General features: G+C 41.5%; 1 protein-coding gene and 1 non-coding gene across 2 annotated transcripts; one reads left to right on the forward strand and one right to left on the reverse strand.

Annotated features, from left to right (window-relative positions):
* The first annotated feature begins 2,050 nt into the window (after positions 1–2,050).
* Positions 2,051–4,109, forward strand: LOC110538531. The gene is made up of 2 exons (XR_005035931.1): positions 2,051–2,710; positions 2,905–4,109. It is a non-coding gene; the product is annotated as an uncharacterized LOC110538531 (transcript).
* Positions 4,110–5,410: 1,301 nt separating this feature from the next.
* Positions 5,411–14,948, reverse strand: LOC110538540 (NF-kappa-B inhibitor delta). The gene is made up of 11 exons (XM_021625427.2): positions 14,816–14,948; positions 8,896–9,057; positions 8,525–8,766; positions 8,170–8,387; positions 7,890–7,995; positions 7,593–7,739; positions 7,429–7,480; positions 7,141–7,307; positions 6,729–6,845; positions 6,326–6,490; positions 5,411–6,200 (listed from the first exon to the last, which is right to left on the reverse strand). The coding sequence occupies exons 1-11, from the start codon at positions 14,829–14,831 to the stop codon at positions 6,132–6,134; spliced, it is 1,461 nt and encodes a 486-aa protein (XP_021481102.1). The 5' UTR covers positions 14,832–14,948; the 3' UTR covers positions 5,411–6,131.
* Positions 14,949–22,749: the final 7,801 nt, after the last annotated feature.

The following is a 22,749-nucleotide window of genomic DNA, read 5'->3' on the forward strand; positions in this document are numbered from 1 at the left end:
TTCTTCCTATCCTACTCCACACCTCAAAAGTGCGCGTCTTCCCATTTTCTGTCCGCTGACCTGAACCTGCATCGGGGCGCAAGAGAAACTCAGCAGACAAAGACACAGTATATCCACACTGCAGTCATGTCAACTGAAGGAGGTTTGTCTTTTTCTGAATGTAGCTTATGCTAAGCGATCTTTAAATTTAAAAAGAACAAAACAGTTGAAACTACTAGTGCGTTTCATAATGTTTTTGTTGTTCTTCAGTTCAGTGTTTTAGGTACAGGTTCTTTGCTCAGGCTGTTCTTGAACATCAATTATTTAGGCTAAGCTTGCTCCTAGACTCATCCCATCAATTTCTATTTCATGGAATTGATGAACAATTGGTGCATTGCTGCTAGAGCGCCAATACAGTCTAGGCTACTTTTCCCATGTTTTGGATCCCTTTCCATTTAATCTATCTATTGCTTATTATTTTTCAATTTAAGTAATACTCACTGTATTTTTTGTAAATGTATGGTTTTCTTATAATTTGTGAATGGTTGTGTTGGCTTGCCCATCAGGGTGCAAGAGGGGAGGGGTAGAGCGCTGGGGAGAAGTTGAAAGCGCCAACTAAGCCATTACATAAAGTGGGGGGTTCAGCAACATAAAGCCGCATTGTCCACGCTCTGATCTGATAGCCTACTGCTCGTTAAAGTCCAGATTTAGCATATTTACTTGGACTATGGCTGGGAGCTCTCATCTGAAGATGTTGGAGCACAGTTCATCACCAAGGGTGGGGACAACACTTTAGTGTATAAAATAAAATATTGTATTAACAATTATTAGGATTGTTCTATTTTTTAACACATCCGATATGGATAATCGGTACAAGCAACTTGATTGATTGTCTTGTAAATCGCGTTGTATTGAACGCCTCTCGTGCGCTTCTAACCCACTTTCTGTGGGCGGTCTTTTCTGCTGAGCAAAGACTCTGCATTGATCAGCGCTCCGCAGTCAAGCAGCACGGAGACAGTTGTTGTCGTCTTTAAGATAACGCCTAGTAAACTGGAAGATTTACGCATAAGATATTCCTTTTGGTGTAGCGCGTTGATTTGATTTACAGTTGGACTTTTCGAGTGATCACATTAAGCTAAAATAACGCACTAACTCAAATTGCAATTGCTTTCATCGCTATCACGAGTATGCCAATTTAGAATCTGTGATAAATACGAGAGCAAAATATGTCCATATTAGGCTACTCATATCCCGACGTTTTCCCAAAACCGTCGCGTTCTGCTGTCCACGGTGCTGAGCCGACTCCCATCCCAAAAAGGGCGTTCCCATGAGTTTGGACTCGGTCTATTGGCTGTTTACTTCTCCAGCACTGCAAGATTCTGACATTTTTTACGACTTACATTACATCATGTTATAACCTTGTTATTAGGCCTAATGTTGATAATACATGGTTGTTTGTTCTGGTTAATCATTTGTGTTTTCTTTACAGAATCGATTTTACATGATCAAAGTGACTTCGAATATGGTGAGTGAATTCACCTGAATGGATTCATTTGTTATTTGAGTCACACCATACATGGCATGTGAGTTGTACCATGTGACTACTACTAATGGTCATGATTATAGATTTATTTTCTGGTTTCAGATTATGAGACACTTCGAACTACAGGGGTCATCATTGGTGTGATCTTGTTTGTGTCGGGTATCCTAATAGCTCTTAGTGAGTATGCTTGCACACACTCCGCCTAGGCTGTCACATGCCCCCCCCCCCCCCCCCCCCCATGTAACTCTCTGAAGGTTACTCTAACTTTTTGATCTCTTCAACAGGTAAAAAACTCACATGCTCAAAATCGTCTTCCAAGTAAGAGTTTGTACAGGGCTTGGCAGTTGCTCCGCCTGTGCATGTGGAATGCATCAGACTTTGGGAAGAGGAGTCCCCACCAAATACAGGATGGATTTACTAATACTATTTTACTGTTACCATGTCTGTCCTTTCCCCCTCTCTCCCCTCCCACAGTGGAGCCCATGTCTGAATGCTGCCTATTGGTTAAGATATTACAGTCCCGCCCTCCCTCTCTAAATCCAACAATACTGCCCACCCATTCAACTAATTAAGCAGTCACCCTTATACAGAGCATCATATTACTGTCAAATTTCTCAAGATAGTCTAGTAGTCTAACTCTGTGCCATCTTTGACATTTTTGAAAATCAAGTGTTCTTGTCAAACAAACAATATTAAGGAAATGTCCTGCATTAGGGCTTTTTTGGGGCCCCTGGTTGAAAATTGGGGCCGTTGTTGCATGGGTTGGCAGTGTGGGTGGATGGCCTCAAAGAGTATATGTTTACAGCCAATGGCATGCCGACCCACTCTCCCTCTCGCCTACCCTTTGAGAGAGGACACTGATTGGGAAGATCCTGACAGATCACTGCATTTTGCCCCAAATTGAATCCTATGATTGTCAAAGCTTTGTGGCCCCAGCCCCTTCTGTGCATGGATACAGTTGACCTAATCCATCTAAAATACCTTCTCTTTGGTCAGAACACACATGATCTTGGTTACATTGTGGTTGTTTCCACAAAGCTTTGAGGAGAACTGAACTGTCGGAACTATCCAGGATTGCTTCCTTTAATTGCCTTTCTCTCCTTGTGTCATCAGAGTGAATAACTGTCTTCTCTTGTCTTCTCGTCTTCAGCTCTAATACAGCAGGCACCCAAATACCAAAGACAGATGGTGAGAGAGAGAGAGAGAGAGAGAGAGAGAGAGAGAGAGAGAGAGAGAGAGAGAGAGAGAGAGAGAGAGAGAGAGAGAGAGAGAGAGAGAGAGAGAGAGAGAGAGAGAGAGAGAGAGAGAGAGAGAGAGAGAGAGAGAGAGAGAGAGAGAGAGAGAGAGAGAGAGAGAACACACTGTCCTCTCTTGTGTTGCAGTGCCACCTCCAACAGTATAGACGAAGTGTACATGGAGGCGAGGGAGAGTCATCATGGGAGGTGCCGCTGAGAGGCCAACACACACACTCACTTGTTTATGGCTGACACACACCAGCGCCCATTGGAACATCAAGTAATGGTGCACACCCAGCCCAAGCTGACCAGAAGAATGACGGAATTGTCATTCTTGATTTAAATTAAATGTATATCAAGCCAAGATGAAGATTTGACTCTTAACCGTCTTTGTTACTTGTGTATTAGGTGCTATCAATCTACCTTGCCCAGCAAAAAAACATACCTGGCCCAAGATCAGCTTTCAGGTGTGCTGTAAATGTATATCATGATGTGGGTAGTGTTGAAACAGAACTGAATGCTGTGCTCTCTCTATTCCTTGCTTTTGACTTCATGCACACCCAAGACAGTTGATTGCATGTCTCGTTTTAGTGTATAGTACTCTCAATGCACTTTAGAAATCTACAACTTTATTATCCAGTTGTGTGAGAGAGGTCTTTTACGTTTAGGATTTCACATTGGACCTGTATTAACAACCTCAAGCATGAATTAAGATATCAACCCAACCCCATTATCCCACTCTATTTTACTGACGGTTGGCTCAGGATCTATCTGCTGTCATTTTTGATGGCATTAAGTGGATTGTCGTGGGTGGTTGTGTTCTAGGTAGCAATGAGAAGAATGTCAACCCCATGTCTAATGTTAATTTTACAGCAATTTGAAACAGAAGCAGGAATGAAGTCTCCTGTCATTCTCTGGGTCTGTATGAGGGTGCCACCAGTATATTATTGTATGTCAATGGTCTTTTTCTTTCTCCTAATGCATTTTAAGTTACATTGCACGAGTAGAATCATTCAAAGCACTAAAAAGGTATTACCTTGGGTTGAAGGAACGGGCATTTTAAAAGTGTATGAGTTTAAGCTTAATGAAAAGGTCAATACATTAAGATAAGAAGTCACAGTAACTACCTGCAAATAAACGGTCTGTATTATCATTATTTAGAGCTGTTTCTAACTTGCTGCAAGTACAATGTCTGTTATCTTCAGCTCTTTTTATTTACCGGTATGCAGCACTAGTAATGCCTGATACTGAGCCAATGGCGTAACAGTTAACCAAAAGCAAATGAGTGATTCTCACCAGAGCTAACCAATAAGACAGCTGCTGAAATAAAAATCACCCTGTATACAATGGTCTTATTGATGTATTGTTTACAGTTATTTCCCATATCTTTTAATCTGACTTTAATCTGACTTTTATCAATACATACATGTGATGTAAAATGGAGTATAAACTAGATGACAAATAGAGATATTTGAAGAACAGATTTAATGCCAGCGTTAAGTTCAGTAAATCAGGCAATTCAGTGAATCAGAAGGATACATTCAGTGAAAAGTAACAGCAGTATTACACTGTTACAAACGGTCTAAGTAGTATATAGTCCAGAAACTGAGCCAAATGGAACCAAGCAGCCAAAATCAACAGATTCTCTAGTACCATTTTTAAATGATAACATGAGGGAGGATAACTAATGTTAACTCACCTATGATTTAGACCTCAGAACATACAAAGAACATCTCTGTATGTTCCTAGACTAAGACTGCCCAGGTGCCAAAACTAGGGGAAATCACATTTGAAAATAATTGATTCTATAAGTTTGGGGAAATCTTGTGTCATATCTCCAATGAGATGTTTTTTTTTTTTTATTACATTGTTTATGCCACTGACAGTGATGAAGTGGTATATTCACTACAACAACATTTCAAAGGGGACATGCATGCTACCTCATTGGAGATTAAAAAGAAGAAAAAAAACAGTCATAAAAGGAATAAGTGATGGATGTTTTCTTGTCACCACAAAACATGTTGTGGTATTTTCAATCCTGAGTCATGTTTGAAAATACCTGATTGGTTGAAGGTGAAACGAGTCATAACTGAAATCCTACTGGTACTACATTGTATACACTGTTGATATCTTATCTAATTTTATATAGCATGTGTTGCAAATATCAACATATTCCCTTTAAATTTAAAATGTTCTTTCCATAAGTCATAGTATGAATGAGACAATATACAGTGGTGTAAAGTAATTAAGTAAAAATACTTTAATGTACTGCTTAAGTCGTTTTTGGGGGTATCTGTACTTTACTATTTATATTTTTGACTACTTCACTATATTCCTAAAGAAAAAAAATGTACTTTTTACTCCGTACTTTTCTTCTGACAACAAAACAAACTCGTTACATTTTGACAGGGAAATGGTCAAATTCACGCACTTATCAAGAGAACATCCCTGGTCATCCCTACTGCCTCTGATCTGGCGGACTCACTAAACACAAATGCTTTGTTTGTAAATTACTGTCAGAGTGCTGTAGTGTGCCCCTGGCTATCCGTAAAAACATTTTTTGAAATAAATAAATAAAAATGTTAGCAATTCAATTGACTTTTGATACTTAAATATATATACTTTTACTCAAGTATTTTTTTACTGGGTGACTTTCACTTTTACTTGAGTCATTTTCTATTAAGGTATCTTTACTTTTATTCAAGTATGATTTTTGAGTACTTTTTCCACCACTGACAATATGTTAGCTATTCAATGAGCGCTGTGAGTATATCAAATATAAAAAGAAAGACCTAGTTAAGTTATAAAAGACATTGAAAGCATGAGCACAATGGTACACTGTGTCACATGCTTAGTGAAACAACAACCACCTTTCAACAAACCAATATGATTTCTGACCATGGTGGGAAGTTTTGACAAGAGAATGAGTGGGGGTGGGAGCCCAGAAACCCTCCTCAGATATACCTCTAAAGAGGGCTTCCCGGCTGGGGGGTACTCACACAATGAGTCTGTGCAGCTTTGAATATAATGTAAACGATTTCATAGAAATCAAGGTTGTACTGAGTGACAGTAATATCAGGGGGGACTGGAATACCACCTGTTACCATTGCTCATTACTAGCTAGCCATTATTAAATTCAGAACTGAATTCAGATAGTGACCAAAATCATGTCAATCAAACATATAGTTTCAAAGTGAATGCCCTAGTATATATTAGAGATTTGCCGTGTTTGAAAATCCTCACATGAAGATACGCTAGAATCCCTCCCTCTTGGAAGTACAGATGTCTGGATTCAACCTACAGTGCAGACCTTCAGTACTTCCTCTGAAAAGAGGTGGAGGGATACACAGGGACATAAAAAGTAGTCCGGGTCACTATTGGTCCTGTAAGGACATTACACGTCGACGAGAGGAAGCACTTCTCTTCTTCAGGATGAGCTTGAGCTGAAAACAGATGGGACAGGGATAGGTGAGCTGAGATTATATGAATGAAACAAAATGGCCATTTGCTGTCTGTCTGTCTGTCTGTCTGTCTGTCTGTCTGTCTGTCTCTCTGTCTGACTGCTCACCTGTTCCCCGTGGGGTCCACTCTGCAGCAGGTGTGCAGGCTGGTCGTTCTCCAGGTTGCGGATGCTGGGGTCGGCCCCTCGGCCCAGCAGCAGCCTCAGCATCTCCTCTTGGTGTGGGCTGCCATGGAGACCAGCAGCCATGTGCAGCGCAGTATGACCATGGGCCTGCCGGTGAGGAGGTAAAGGGAATCATGAAGCTGTGAGTATAGACCAACACTATGGCAATAATTAGATATGCACACACTGTCGATGAGTCTCCCTTTCTTTTCACTCTTTTCTTTTCACCTTTTCACACACTGCTGAAGATGTTCTACCTCTCATTTCTCTTTTCATGGAGTTTCTCAGGACACAGGTCAGTTTCTCTACACCTTTGAAAAGCGGACAATCTCACAGCAGCACTGACCTTCATGTTGACAAAGTCCCTCATGTTGTCTAGGGGGGTCTTCAGCAGATGGCGAACCAGCTGGATGTTCCCCTCCTTCACAGCCAGGTGAAGAACAGTCTTGTTACTTTTGATTTCCTGGAAACAGAGGAAAACACTGTATGAAGCCTCCAAATGAAACTGCAACGCGCCGAAGTGAGGAAAATATTCAAAATCCATTCAAGATTTTTGCAGGTGTGAGGTTGGGTAGACAAAAAGCTGACTAATAGCTCCATATTTGATTTATTGTCTACCAAAACGAACCATGCCATTCCCTCGGGTGGACGGAGGTATAGATGGTGTTTTCTACTTATTGAGTACTGGCACCACTTGTAGAACACTGGCTCTAAAATACTAACTATTGTACGTTACATTTAAGTAGTGCATTCAGTACCTGGCTGGTCAGGGAGGCTCCAGTGTTGAGTAGCATCTGCAGCCAGGAGAGCTTCTCCTCTGCCAGGGCATGGAGGCTGGCATCACCCAGCCCGGTGGAGGAGAGGGAGGAGAGAGTCTTCATGGTGTCACTGTGAGAGATGGCTGCACAGTGCAGAGGAGTCAGACCTGAGACAGGAGTGGGAAAATAGTTTATTCTATTGTTATTACTCATTCTGTTGTTTTATTATATCATTTGTCATGTCTTTTGAGTAATGGTTGTTCTCATTTGACATAAGCTGGATGTTACCTTCAAAATTGCGAGCCTCCAGGTTCACTCCAGGCCCAATGGAGAGAATAACCTACAAATACAGATCCAAAGATTGAAATTGGTTATTCATATCATTCTGTTATTTATCTAGATTGAGCCCTAACAGATGATAACTTTGGTTGAAGGTAGTGCTGCTGGTTTACCTGCATAACCCTGGGGAAGCCATAGGTGGCAGCAAGATGAAGTGCTGTTTGACCTTTGACATCACAGGCATTTATATCCGCTCCTAAAGACAACAGATCCTGGACGATTTCTGGATGGTTAGCAGTCACCGCCACCAGCAAAGCAGACTGGGAAACAGGAGGGGGGGGGGGGGGGGATGCTATTAAACTAAGGCTCACCATGTATGGCATCCACACATTTATTTTAGAGGAAGCATCTCATTTGTGTTGAACTCAATCCTGTGTTCTCTAAAGAAGAAGTGTCTTCTTGGTGCATACCTTCCCCTTGTGTTCCTTGGAGTCTAGCTTGCCCAGCTCAGCAAGCCTCTCTGCTGCAGCAAATGCATACTCCCTCAGGCCCTTGGCTGTGTAGATGTGCAGAATCCTGACAAGACAATACAAAGTGACAAATTGGTTTCAGGTGACACCTACAGTCGAAAATGTAAAAAGTCATCAAACATAAGACATTTGCCAAGTTTCTCTTAACATTTTCTTAAACTTAGACAGGTCTACTTTCTCAACATCAGGTCACAAGCTGATGTCACAAACACACACTTACGTGTCTCCGTCGTCATCCTGCCAGGTGGTTCTGCTGTAGTCCATCCCTCTGAGGAACATCCTGGCTTCCTCCAGCTTAATGACATCCATCTGGCCACTAAACACCTGCTGGACAAGCTCTGTGGGGCCCAGGGCCCCCGATGACCAGGAGAAGACAGCAGACTGCAGGGGCCCTGAAGGAACCAAACTAGACACAGCCTCGGTCACTGGACACTCCGTCTGTAAAGGTAAAATTGGTATCATCATAAATGCTATAGCACATACTGTTCATGTACTTAATAGCAAGTGGACAACAAGTAGTCAAAAGGACAATGTAATGTCAAATTGCTTCTGCTCAAGAAACCAGTCCTCCTTACATAACACTGGGGCATCCTGGTGTCTGAGTAGTCCTGAATCTGCTGTGTGCTGTAGCTGGAGGCCATCTGAGTGCTGTAGGCCGGAGTTTGGCTGTAGTCCATTGAGGAGGATGGGCTGGAGAAGTAATTGTTCCCCATAGGGGAGAATGGACCTTCATGTATGGCCGAGAGGGCTTGGTGCTCATCCATAGGACCCCATCTCTCATACCCCACTGCCATGTCTGAGTAGCTGCTGGCTACACCTGGGAGGGTCACAAGTTAACCCATCTGTCAATGTCAATGGAAAAGTATTTGAATTATTTGACAATGTACTTGACCCAGGTCTGGTTGGGTTGCAAAGGGCTTACATGGGTGCTTGAAGCAGTACTCACCTGTTGAGGTAGACTTCTCTGGTGTTGACACCTGTTGGGAGAGGACAGTGGCAGTGGGGACACCGGTACTGGTTGTTGCCGTCGAGGAGGTCTCCCTCTTCCTCTTCTGCTCCAGGAGTTTCTTCACTGTGGGAAGAGTGTAACACGGCTTCTCCTTCGGTGCTGTGGAGACAGAGGTGATGTTGCAATGAATGATATTTGGTGGATAGTCATGAAGTCGACCATGACATTTGTTCTCTATTGGGGTGCTTTTCTACAATGGTCTACTATTCTTATCAGACATGTATTACTACAGAGCGACACAGCTAAAGCTCTTGGTATACTGTTATGACATAATATGAAGTAATGTGGTAATTTTGGATAGCGCTTCATTCTTTAGTTTTTGGATTGAAAGGATTGGCAAAAAGAGGCCATTCTCCTCCAGCTCTGTGATTTCCCATGATTCATCTATGATATCATGTTTACTCTCTTTCCTCATCACTTTCTGTTCCATTCAGCAGCCAGAGGAAAGAGAGATAGTGGTGAAAAATATAGGTATCTGAGGTTTCCAGCTTGATATTGCTTGTGTGCAGCAAAACAGGGTAGTTTTTCCTCGAAGTCATCACCCCGCACGTGAAAGACAAAGCGACATTTCCACTGAGGAGCATAAACAGGTAGAGAGAGAGCTCTGAGGAACCTATTCCATTAGGAAAACAGGCTGTGAGGTCAGAACTAACAGATAGATTCAGTAGAACCACTACCATGTGGAGGCTTGCCACTGCACATTTTCTGTGACTCTTTCCTGTCTAGCTCCGTTACGCTGGCTGTGGTAAACCACAGCACCTTCCTGTCGCTGCTGTGTGTGCCGAGAGCACGTTACACAGCCAGATGTGAAGAGTGAACATATAAACGTGGGTCATGTCTGCTCTGCTGTGTGACTAGGCTGGCAGCCATAACATAGTGTCTGACTATTAGCATGATGATTCATAAATGTGGTCATGGAGCAGATAGTTTCTCACAGACATCTCACATCACCTGTCCTTTTCATAGACGACAATTAAGCCATAGAAAGGGGGCTTTTTGGGGTGTGAGCCTGAGTTTTTGGTCTAGTTGCATTAACATATTTGAATGCTACAGGAGTCTCATCTATTCCCCAAGGGGGTTCGGTGAACATAGGAAGGAGTGATAAAAACACACTTTTGTAGTGCCATCAACACAGTTTCAGTGGAACGTCAAAATCTCTGACTTGAGAGCGAGAGTATAGTGAATGCCTGGGTGAGGGGTGTGTTGCGTTTTCACTTTAAGTATCCCTCTCACAACGAGCAAAGTTTGGTATCACTTGAAGCCACTCAAATGGATACAAAGGAGGAACTGCCTTTCTGCCCTGCCATTGTGGAAACTCCAGAAGTTATTAACATTATGTTCCTTGTCTCTCTCTTCTCTTGGACCTGAGTTTTACTTGTCTCTCTCTTCTCTTGGACCTGAGTTTTACTTGTCTCTCTCTTCTCTTGGACCTGAGTTTTACTTGTCTCTCTCTTCTCTTGGACCTGAGTTTTACTTGTCTCTCTCTTCTCTTGGACCTGAGTTTTACTTGTCTCTCTCTTCTCTTGGGCCTGAGTTTTACTTGTCTCTCTCTTCTCTTGGACCTGAGTTTTACTTGTCTCTCTCTTCTCTTGGACCTGAGTTTTACTTGTCTCTCTCTTCTCTTGGGCCTGAGTTTTACTTGTCTCTCTCTTCTCTTGGGCCTGAGTTTTACTTGTCTCTCTCTTCTCTTGGACCTGAGTTTTACTTGTCTCTCTCTTCTCTTGGGCCTGAGTTTTACTTGTCTCTCTCTTCTCTTGGACCTGAGTTTTACATGTCTCTCTCTTCTCTTGGACCTGAGTTTTACTTGTCTCTCTCTTCTCTTGGACCTGAGTTTTACTTGTCTCTCTCTTCTCTTGAACCTGAGTTTTACTTGTCTCTCTCTTCTCTTGGACCTGAGTTTTACTTGTCTCTCTCTTCTCTTGGACCTGAGTTTTACTTGTCTCTCTCTTCTCTTGGACCTGAGTTTTACTTGTCTCTCTCTTCTCTTGGACCTGAGTTTTACATGTCTCTCTCTTCTCTTGGACCTGAGTTTTACTTGTCTCTCTCTTCTCTTGGACCTGAGTTTTACTTGTCTCTCTCTTCTCTTGGGCCTGAGTTTTACATGTCTCTCTCTTCTCTTGGACCTGAGTTTTACTTGTCTCTCTCTTCTCTTGGACCTGAGTTTTACTTGTCTCTCTCTTCTCTTGGGCCTGAGTTTTACATGTCTCTCTCTTCTCTTGGACCTGAGTTTTACTTGTCTCTCTCTTCTCTTGGACCTGAGTTTTACTTGTCTCTCTCTTCTCTTGGGCCTGAGTTTTACATGTCTCTCTCTTCTCTTGGGCCTGAGTTTTACTTGTCTCTCTCTTCTCTTGGACCTGAGTTTTACTTGTCTCTCTCTTCTCTTGGACCTGAGTTTTACTTGTCTCTCTCTTCTCTTGGGCCTGAGTTTTACATGTCTCTCTCTTCTCTTGGGCCTGAGTTTTACTTGTCTCTCTCTTCTCTTGGACCTGAGTTTTACTTGTCTCTCTCTTCTCTTGGGCCTGAGTTTTACATGTCTCTCTCTTCTCTTGGGCCTGAGTTTTACTTGTCTCTCTCTTCTCTTGGACCTGAGTTTTACTTGTCTCTCTCTTCTCTTGGACCTGAGTTTTACTTGTCTCTCTCTTCTCTTGGGCCTGAGTTTTACTTGTCTCTCTCTTCTCTTGGACCTGAGTTTTACTTGTCTCTCTCTTCTCTTGGACCTGAGTTTTACTTGTCTCTCTCTTCTCTTGGGCCTGAGTTTTACATGTCTCTCTCTTCTCTTGGGCCTGAGTTTTACTTGTCTCTCTCTTCTCTTGGGCCTGAGTTTTACTTGTCTCTCTCTTCTCTTGGGCCTGAGTTTTACTTGTCTCTCTCTTCTCTTGGGCCTGAGTTTTACTTGTCTCTCTCTTCTCTTGGACCTGAGTTTTACTTGTCTCTCTCTTCTCTTGGACCTGAGTTTTACTTGTCTCTCTCTTCTCTTGGGCCTGAGTTTTACTTGTCTCTCTCTTCTCTTGGACCTGAGTTTTACTTGTCTCTCTCTTCTCTTGGGCCTGAGTTTTACTTGTCTCTCTCTTCTCTTGGACCTGAGTTTTACTTGTCTCTCTCTTCTCTTGGGCCTGAGTTTTACTTGTCTCTCTCTTCTCTTGGACCTGAGTTTTACTTGTCTCTCTCTTCTCTTGGACCTGAGTTTTACTTGTCTCTCTCTTCTCTTGGGCCTGAGTTTTACTTGTCTCTCTCTTCTCTTGGACCTGAGTTTTACTTGTCTCTCTCTTCTCTTGGGCCTGAGTTTTACTTGTCTCTCTCTTCTCTTGGACCTGAGTTTTACTTGTCTCTCTCTTCTCTTGGGCCTGAGTTTTACTTGTCTCTCTCTTCTCTTGGGCCTGAGTTTTACTTGTCTCTCTCTTCTCTTGGGCCTGAGTTTTACTTGTCTCTCTCTTCTCTTGGACCTGAGTTTTACTTGTCTCTCTCTTCTCTTGGGCCTGAGTTTTACTTGTCTCTCTCTTCTCTTGGACCTGAGTTTTACTTGTCTCTCTCTTCTCTTGGACCTGAGTTTTACTTGTCTCTCTCTTCTCTTGGGCCTGAGTTTTACTTGTCTCTCTCTTCTCTTGGACCTGAGTTTTACTTGTCTCTCTCTTCTCTTGGGCCTGAGTTTTACTTGTCTCTCTCTTCTCTTGGACCTGAGTTTTACTTGTCTCTCTCTTCTCTTGGGCCTGAGTTTTACTTGTCTCTCTCTTCTCTTGGGCCTGAGTTTTACTTGTCTCTCTCTTCTCTTGGGCCTGAGTTTTACTTGTCTCTCTCTTCTCTTGGACCTGAGTTTTACTTGTCTCTCTCTTCTCTTGGACCTGAGTTTTACTTGTCTCTCTCTTCTCTTGGACCTGAGTTTTACTTGTCTCTCTCTTCTCTTGGACCTGAGTTTTACTTGTCTCTCTCTTCTCTTGGACCTGAGTTTTACTTGTCTCTCTCTTCTCTTGGACTTGAGTTTTACATGTCTCTCTCTTCTCTTGGACCTGAGTTTTACTTGTCTCTCTCTTCTCTTGGACTTGAGTTTTACATGTCTCTCAATTTTTTCCCTCATTTATTTTCTCTTTCCTCAGTTACCTGTCTTGCTGAGTAAGGAATAAAAGACAGACTACTGGCATTTGTAAAACTAAAAATAAGACAGGAGATGCCAAGGATTTTTTAGCTAAGCTAAAATGACACATTACATCAATTACATGTGCAATTTTCATACCTTATAACAATGATTATAAACATTACTGTAAGAGACTCCTATTGTATTATATTATATTAAAAATGTATTGCTACTACTGTTATAGGCCAAATAAGAATATATTTGCCAAACTATGACATATTGGTAAAATGAAACTGAAAATGTGTTTTGACCATCTCAAGACTTTATTCCAATGGATCTAATGAGTTCATCTTCATACAATACATCATCAGATACTGTAAAGTCATTAGTGAATCCCCCTGACGTCATTGCTCAACCTTCACCACAGTGTGGGAGGGATGAATACCAATTGAGGGGATGCCTCACAGGGGTGAGAAAGAAAGGGTGATCTACACACGGAAGGGCAGCTCTGGCCACTGGTGCATACTGTAGACAGCAGGTGTGCCTACCCAAAAATAATCTCATGCAAATATTTGACTAGTAGTGCATGTTGGGGGATAGAGTAACCCCCCTACATAAACAAGATAGGCTACAGTCGGGTGTTAACCCTTAAAGGCAGTCTACTATCCATGTCCAAAATCAGTATTTATTTTAAAACACCCACAGAGAGGGAGAACTGTCCTCAATAGTTGTTATTTGTCACCAAGCAAGCAATAAAGGTCCCAGCTGTATTCTGTAATATTACCTACACAGTGATGTAGTGCTCTATAAAGCATATTGCTACTTGAGTTTGGGTATAGAATAATTCACGTAGTACTCTACAAGTCCATTTGAACCTAGAGTTACAGTACATCATTAGGCAGACAAATAATTATATCAGTGCAGAAAGTTCTTTACATCAGCCTATTGCACTAAACGTATTCAAAGGTCAATTTTTACAGTTGTCAAAGTTAGTTAATTAAACGATCCATGACAAGGAGACAGAGCTGCTGGGATACCCTGTCTGAACGTTGTTGCAATGTAATATTTAAATCGCGGAAACCCCTGGCCATTTAGTCATGCGCGTGGGCGGCGGGGATTCCGACGACCTTTCTATTTGCTGGCTCGATATGCTGCGGTGCGGAGCAGAGAAAACGAAGTGAACTTCCTCAATGACTGTGGCACTGTGTAGACTAATATATTGCATAGAGTTGACTGCTACACTATGCCCGTCGCCGGCAGTGGCAAATCACGTTCATTATTGCGTGTGTAAAATAGCCTATCCGGGTTCCCCCTTTACACCCAGCATTAAAAGGGGAACTGATATGTAGCGAACATGGGCGAGGGTTGAGAGAGTTTCACCGCTGTCTGTTTTCAATACGCAAAAGTAGGCTATTGTTTTCATCATTGGCTGTAAATGTTGACTTAACTTCTTAGTATTAACGTTTTAATAATCTCACATTCGTTTGATGCACTCAATTGTATGGTATGATATAGGCCTGCCCACTTTATAACAACCCTCATTTATTTTGAATGTTAGTCCTGACTTGTAGGCTATTGTCTAAGCCTACTTGCCACTTACCCATCAAAACAATTATGTAACTTAGACATTAGGAATGGATGTTCAAACTGAGCAGCAAGAGAATGTAAAAAATAGCATTTGATTGTCAATGTCACAACATCCGCTATATGATCACAATATTCGTATCTAGGCGTATTAGTAGCCTGCGAGTCAATGTCATATTCATCATCAACATAATAAACACTCACATTTCTGCCAGTGCATGTCAGAATCCCTTTTTCTTTGTAACACCTTGTCAGCTCCTCTGGTCTCTTCTTCAGGGTTTGAATTCGCAGCGGTTCCTGGTCCTTTCTCGACGTGTCAGACTTGTATGATGTGACTCGTGTGTCTCTTCTGTCAAAGGCTCGTTGTTGTCTTGCTACTATGTACACACAGAACACGTTGCCGGTGACGCCATCCCCATTGCTAACACCACGCCCACTATAGTCTGTGAAAATTGGGGGCGCAAGAGCACCACATCAATACGCAGCGCAACGCTCCACTTGCTCAGAGATAAAGGGTGAGGGGAGGGAAGAGAAGGGTGGAGACAGAGATAATATTTGTTATGTTAGACAACTAACTTTCCTGAATATTTCCTGAATTAACAATGCATGTTCTGATTCAAAGAGTGGAGAAGATTCTAGCGACCAGGTTACATTCTAATATGTTTGTATGTGTTTTGTGTGTGTCAGTGGCAATTGTAGCATGTAAATATTGGTGGGGCAAACACTAAAAAGTGGGATGCATGCCAGCAAAGCCACTACACTACACAACACAACACTAAACAATACATTAATTGCAGTATAACGTGACAAGCTGTGATCACAAACGACCTACATAAAGTTGTCCAACAGCAGTCCCAACATCTTACCACTGCTACACCTGGCTGTCAGTGGAGCCTTCCGTTCAGCCTCTTTTACTGCCTTTAAAAAACACACAGCTGATATGGCTGACTTGCTTAAACAATAAGAGCGGATTAGAGCCAATCCGTAATTTCCATTACACCCCCCCTCCCCAAAAGGCACCATTCTGCACTAACTGTATTTTTTTGTCAAAAGACTCTATATATCACTAAAGATAAAAAAACATCATCATAAAATTGATTTATTTTAATTTAGCCTACAGCATTGGAAATTCCCCTTACTGAACTCAGGACTTAGTCAATTCAATCACAGAAAAGCTTTATGATGTCACCTCAATGAAAGTTAACCAAATCAATAATGTGCTAGTTAGGTTGTAATCGTTTCGCTGCAGGCTACACACATTATCATGATGAAACTGTGTGCAATTATATCCAATGTTATGTAAGCTAGTTGGACAGAAAACGGAATATTGTCCCCCTATGTGTAATAGTATAGCAAGCAACATAGGCTAACAAACATAAGTGTTCTACTAGCCTATTTCATTACATGCATAATATTATACTCATAGAGAGATGACATAGCTGCATACCTTTATCTTTTGCGCGTTTCTCCTCTTCTTCTTTCCTCTTTTTCCTAAACTGGGCATCTGACGCCTTAGACCTTTTCTTATCCATTTGTGTTGATTTGTCACTCCAGCAATAATACATTACCCATCCCCCAACACTGTCAACCAAGAGTCAAGACTAAACCAATTCACCTTGGTGGTGTGCAGACTGGTTTTATATTATTCTTAATGATTTTGCACAAACCAGAAGAAAAATGCAACAATATGTCTGTGAAACTAAAGTTGAAGTCGGAAGTTTACATACATCTTAGCCAAATACATTTAATCCATGTTTTAGGTCAGTTACGATCACCACTATATTTAAGAATGTGAAATGTCAGAATAATACTAGAGAGAATGATTTATTTCAGCTTTTATTTCTTTCATCACATTCCCAGTGGGTCAAAAGTTTACATACACTCAATTAGTATTTGGTAGCATTGTCTTTAAAATGTTAACCTGGGTCAAATGTTTCGGGTAGCCTTCCACAAGCTTCCTACAGTAAGTTGGGTGAATTTTGGCTCATTCCTCCTGTCAGAGCTGGTGTAACCGAGTCAGGTTTGTAGTCCTCCTTGCTCGAAAAACACTTTTTCAGTTCTGCCCACAAATTTTCTATAGGATTGAGGTCAGGGCTTTGTGATGGCCACTCCAATACCTTGACTTTGTTGTCCTTAAGCTATTTTCCCACAACTTTGGAAGTATGCTTGGGGTCATTGTCCATTTAGAAGACCCATTTGCGACCAAGCTTTAACATCCTGACTGATGTCTTGAGATGTTGCTTCAATATAGCCACATAATTTTCCTTCCTCGTGATGAAGTGCACCAGTCCCTCCTGCAGCAAAGCACCCCCACAACACGATGCTGCCACCCCTGTGCTTCACGGTTGGGATGGTGTTCTTCGGCTTGCAAGCCACCCCCTTTTTCCTCCAAAAGTAATGATGGTCATTAAGGCCAAACAGTTATATTTTTGTTTCATCAGACCAGAGGACATTTCTCCTAAAAGTACAATCTTTGTCCCCATGTGCAGTTGCAAACCGTAGTCTGGCTTTTTTATGGTGGTTTTGGAGCAGTGGCTTCTTCTTTGCTGAGCGGCCTTTCAGGTTATGTCGATATAGGACTCGTTTTACTGTGGATATATATACTTTTGTACCAGTTTCCTCCAGCATCTTCACAAGGTCCTTTGCTGTTTCTCTGGGATTGATTTGCACTTTTCGCACCAAAGTACGTTCATCTCTAGGAGACAGAACGCTTCTCCTTCCTAAGCGGTATGACGGCTGCGTGATCCCATGGTGTTTATACTTTCGTATTATTGTTTGTACAGATGAACGTGGTACCTTCAGGCATTTGGAAATGGCTCCCAAGGATGAACCAGACTTGTGGAGGTGTAACGATCGTTGTTGGAAGGATTGGACCAAGGTGCAACATGGAAGGCGTTCATCAAGTTTATTAATGTGAACCAGCAACAAAACAATAAAGAGTAACAAACCGAACGTGCAGCTTTGTAGTGCAAAAAGGCTACATTACAAAAACAAGATCCCACACACAACAGATGGGAAAAGGCTGCCTAAATATGATCCCCAATCAGAGACAACGATAGACAGCTGCCTCTGATTAGGAACCATACCAGGCCAACATAGAAATAGAAAAACTAGAGTACCCACCCTAGTCACACACCGACCTAACCAAATAGAGAATAAAAGGCTCTCTAAGGTCAGGGTGTGACAGGAGGTCTACAAAAAAAAATCGGAGATCTTGGCTTTCTTTTGATTTTCCCATGATGTCAAGCAAAGAGGCACTGAGTTTGAAGGTAGGCCTTGAAATACATCCACAGGTACAGATCCAATTGACTCAAATTATGTCAATTAGCCTATCAGAATCTTCTAAAGCCATGACATCATTTTATGGAATTTTCCAAGCTATTTAAAGGCACAGTCAACTTAGTGTATGTAAACTTCTGACCCACTGGAATTGTGATACAGTGAATTATAAGTGAAATAATCTGTCTGTTAACAATTGTTGGAAAAATGACTTGTGTCATGCACAAAGGAGATGTCCTAACCGACTTGCCAAAAATATAGTTTGTTAACAAGAAATTTGTGAAGTGGTTGAAAAATTAGTTTTAATGACTCCAACCTAAGTGTATGTAAACTTCCAACTTCAACTGTATATATTCACAGTATTATGAATGAATTGTTGTTTATTTGGTAGCATTTCGTAGTGTGACTGATTTTACTAATTGCATTAGTACTGTACAAAGTTAGAGTTGCGCTATTTGATAGATTCCCCTGCTCCCCATACCTCTGGCTTCCAGTGGGGCGACCTGAGGTCAACCTACCCCCACCCCCATCCCCACCTTGTACTTCTGAGTGGGTAGACATTCCCAGTAGCCTGCCTAGCTCACAAACTAGAATTAGGGTGCCAACTACGCCAAGGTTAATTAACCCACAGTCCCACACGGTGACATGATACCATTAACGTGACGTGCAAATGAGTGAAAGAAAAACGGTCAAGCAAATGTCACCATTCCGAATTTCTTTGTGAGGGCAAGATGCCGCCTGGGCGGCTGTCCATGTCGCTTGTACCTAAATCCGCCACTGGACGTAGTCAATATAACTATTTGTTTAGCACTTTTGAAATCTACAGCGACAGAAATCAGAACATGGGTCATTCTTACAGTGTTCTCCCTGTACACCAAGTCAGAACAGTAAGATAAATAGAGGGGGCATATAAGCAGACAATGGAAGCTCTTAGAAGGTCGAGTCATGATGATGTCGTTGATCTTATGGTCATAGCTCTAAGAGGCCAGATTTACAATTCCGAATTGGATGACCATTCAAAAGGTGTTTTCCCAGTCGGAGCTTGTTTATTCATGAAACCCCAGTTGTCTTGAACTCACTGAAGTCAAGTTTTCGCAGTTCCAAGTTAACAGTTGTTTTAAGCATGGCACAAATCATGCTTCATTGACAGCATGTCCAATGTTGAGTGTTTATCATTTTAAACTTGGAAAAGAGCTCCTTAATCCCAGACTTGGGACCAGACAGCCACTCCCCTGAATAGCAGGCTAGTGATTGCTTTGCAATGATTGCAGTTAGCCACTGTCACTGATTCCTTCCAAACCACTCATTGTTGAATTTGTGAATTACGATATGTTTTATCCAGAATTTCTCTTCATTATTTCTCCTCATATGACAGGGATTAAAAATAATTTGACAGTAGATTGTCGACTTGATTCATGATGATGACTGCTAGCTGAGATTTTGAAAGTGTTTATTTTATTTTTATTTAACAGGGCAAGTCAGTTAAGAACAAATTCTTATTTACAATGACAGCCTACACCGGCCAAACCCGGACGACGCTGGCAGAGACAGAGTGAAAGCGAGAAAGAGAGGGAGAATAGAAAGAGAGATTTCCTTGATGTAGTAGGAATATTCCTATATGCCATCATCACGGACTACTGTATTATTTAGAAACCTTTAGTTCCTCTTCCTCTCCACTGCAGCGGTTGGTATCTGCATGAGGAGGAAATCTAACTGAACAGTCTCATTGGCTGCTTTGGTCTCAAACCAATGAGAGGAGGGGAATCCAGCATCAAAGCATACACCCACTATTCCTTATCAAACTGATAAGCGTCTACATGCATACTAGGAAAGACATGAATCTGGCTTGTCTTATTTTAGCACAATGTGTTTCTATTGACATGTTAGCATTTCTCATTCATGGTTGAGATCAAGTCCATTGGAAAATAATTAAGTCAGTCATTTATTTGAACAATCTGCATATATTCTTTATTTTAATGGCAATTTATCCTAGATTGACAAAATCGAAGGGTTATTCAACCCAGACCTTGTAGCCTACTAGCAGCTCTTGTTAGCTTTTCAGGACAGGACAGAGCCTCCAGCTTTGGATTTGAGCATTTTTTATACAGCTGATTCAGTGTTTCTTTGTCTGTGTGGAAAGGCTATGAAGCCCTCTAGCGTCTGTTTGATACACTTTAATACACTCACCCCATCTAGTGTAAAGCAAGTTCAACTACCATTTTGAGGAGCGGTCTTGACAAGGACAAGGACAAGGACTTTTTAACTACATTAATTAATTGAAGTCTTAATTAAGAACTGTATGATTTGAAAATATGGTGGCATCTGTGTAGCCTATCCCAACTCAGACTTTTTAAAGAATATACAACTTTTTATCAGCAAGTGACCTATGCTCACAATGGCAAATACACTTTAAAAAAAAATGAACACCCACAACCTCATGTGAATGATTATTTTATAGGTGACCCTTTTCACTAAATAGTCTGAAGGGAAATGTTTCCAATCAAGCTGCTCCATTTCTGCACTACTGTAATGTCAGTCAGATGTGTATACCTGCTGTTTGTAGACAAGGTGGACACAATGATGAGTTATCATTGTTTGACTGATGAGAGTGTTACAGCAGGTGAAGGGCATCGGTGAGTGTTACTGACTCATTCAACATGCTAATCCCTGATTCAGACGGAGGCTGTATCCACTGTAACAGAGACCTTCACTGGTAACACCTTCAGAGGATGGAGAATGCAGTGATTCCTGATGTATGGAAAGACTCTCTCAGTGAAAGTGTGTGTGAATGTGTATATATGTGTGTTATTATCTGGGTCAGAGAATGACAGCTTTCCTCTGTACCAGTCCAGCTGCACTCTGACCCTCTTGGGTTTCTGTCTCATGGTTAGGTGATCGAGTCTGTGAACACGTGGCACCATTAGAACATATGTTAAATACCTATTCTTTAAAAACCACACACCCCAGGATCCTCTACACATGCTGAAGTCTCCCTTCCTCCGGCAAGACTCTGTGATCACACCCACGATCCGTCCTGTACTGTCCCCAACCTCATCGTGTGTTCCTGAGTTAAAGCCCTCAGAGGCCAGGACCATTGTATAGTCATCAAATATCTCTGGGTTGTCAGGAAGTTGCAGTATATCACTGTGGTTAGATCATCAGACAAGATTAGATGTAAGTTTGCAGTGCTGGGGTCAAGAGTCATTGGAACTGACAACACACACATACCATAATGAAATAAAAATTGAGGTAGGGACATAATCTTATTATTCAGCATACATTTAATTCACTAAGCAAATTTCTAGTTTTCTGTGTTGGAACCTTTTAGTAGCGATAAAGGTTTATCCCAATTGTATCTAATATTCACTGTATTGAATTCTTGCCTGCATCTTCTCCCAGACCCTATAGTGCAGGGTTCTCATGTGCATTGCCACATCGATCAGTCCTCCTGAAACCCTCTCACGGTCCAGCAGTGTGCACTAGGTTCTGGAAGGACAGACAGGTGTCAGTGGGGTTGGATACTGAACCACTGAGAAGAGAGAGACCGGAGGCAGATCACTTACCTTTCTTTCCAAGATGGCCCTGTAGTGCTGCAGAGAAACAAAATACATTTTTATCCTCTTCTATGGCTCTGATTGTGTCTGAAAGTGAGGATCTCTCTCTGCTCATCTCCTCAATCTTCTCCTTCATCTTCTGACTCTTCTGCTTCTCTTCCTCCCTTAGTGCAACTATCCTGACCTCTTCCTCTTGTAAGTACAGATGAAGCTTCTCAAACTCCTCCTTCATCTGCCTCTCTGTGTGCTGAGCCTGGCTCTGGAGAAAGCAAATAAGAATGTGTCGATAGTAACATCAGTCACCAGTTTATCATCCCTAATTCCACAGGGTAGAAATGTGGCTGTGATCATTCTGCATTCTTACCTTAATGTGCTCTGCTGCTTGATCACAGGTCAGTTTAACGTCACTGAAGACATTCAGCTTCTCCTGAAATGAAAAAACATAGAAGTTGGGTGTAAAACATTGAATTATCAAAGACATAAAATGTCACAATTTTGATGTATTGACCGTATTGACTGATTATTTTCAGTCCATGAATAAGTCATACAATGTAAGTTAGTTAAATGGTGAATAGCTGAATGTCACAGTGCTGTTCTGTTCTTTAATCCATTTTAGTTGGATCTCTCTTGCTCAGCTGACTCAGGGGTGGAGCTATAAAAATAGCAGTACAAGGGTCATAGATTTCTGCAGTTATACTCTTCTCTGAATACTTATAATTAGTGTGCTTGGTTCACCATGAATAATACTGTGCTCTTGCATGCTTATTGTTTGCTTTGTAACTATACACATCAAACCAACTTCAAAATGTGCAGGCTGGCAAAACTACAATCTAACTTTCAGAATTGTAAAGGCCTACAAGCAGGCAATGGAGTGCATCCGATATATAAAGGAAACAGGGGAGGAGGAGTGGGAGGAGCAGAGAAACCTGTTATTATTCAAAAGGGAAAAATCCTAGCAAGCCCTAGTGAAAGGCAGTAACTGATCACCGCAGAAGGTCCTGTAGATAAGTTTACATGGAGGTAAGATCAATGTATTATTTTGTTTGTTCTGGTTAACTTTTTTTAAACTGCAATGTTTCCATTGCACTCCACTAAAAGACATAAGTTGAAATGTTTGTCTCAATTCAGATTATTTGATTGATATGTGTTAGATGTTAACTCGGTAAATTCAGATATTTGAATTTAATGTTTATTTTTTTTGTTCAACTACATTATAAAACATAATTTGGCATCTGTGTAGCATATCCAACTCTTTTTTTATATATATATATATACAACTTTTTATTAGCCAATCCTATCTTCACA

This window comes from Oncorhynchus mykiss, chromosome 2, assembly GCF_013265735.2.
Source record: "Oncorhynchus mykiss isolate Arlee chromosome 2, USDA_OmykA_1.1, whole genome shotgun sequence".
NCBI classification, from domain to species: Eukaryota; Metazoa; Chordata; class Actinopteri; order Salmoniformes; family Salmonidae; genus Oncorhynchus; species Oncorhynchus mykiss.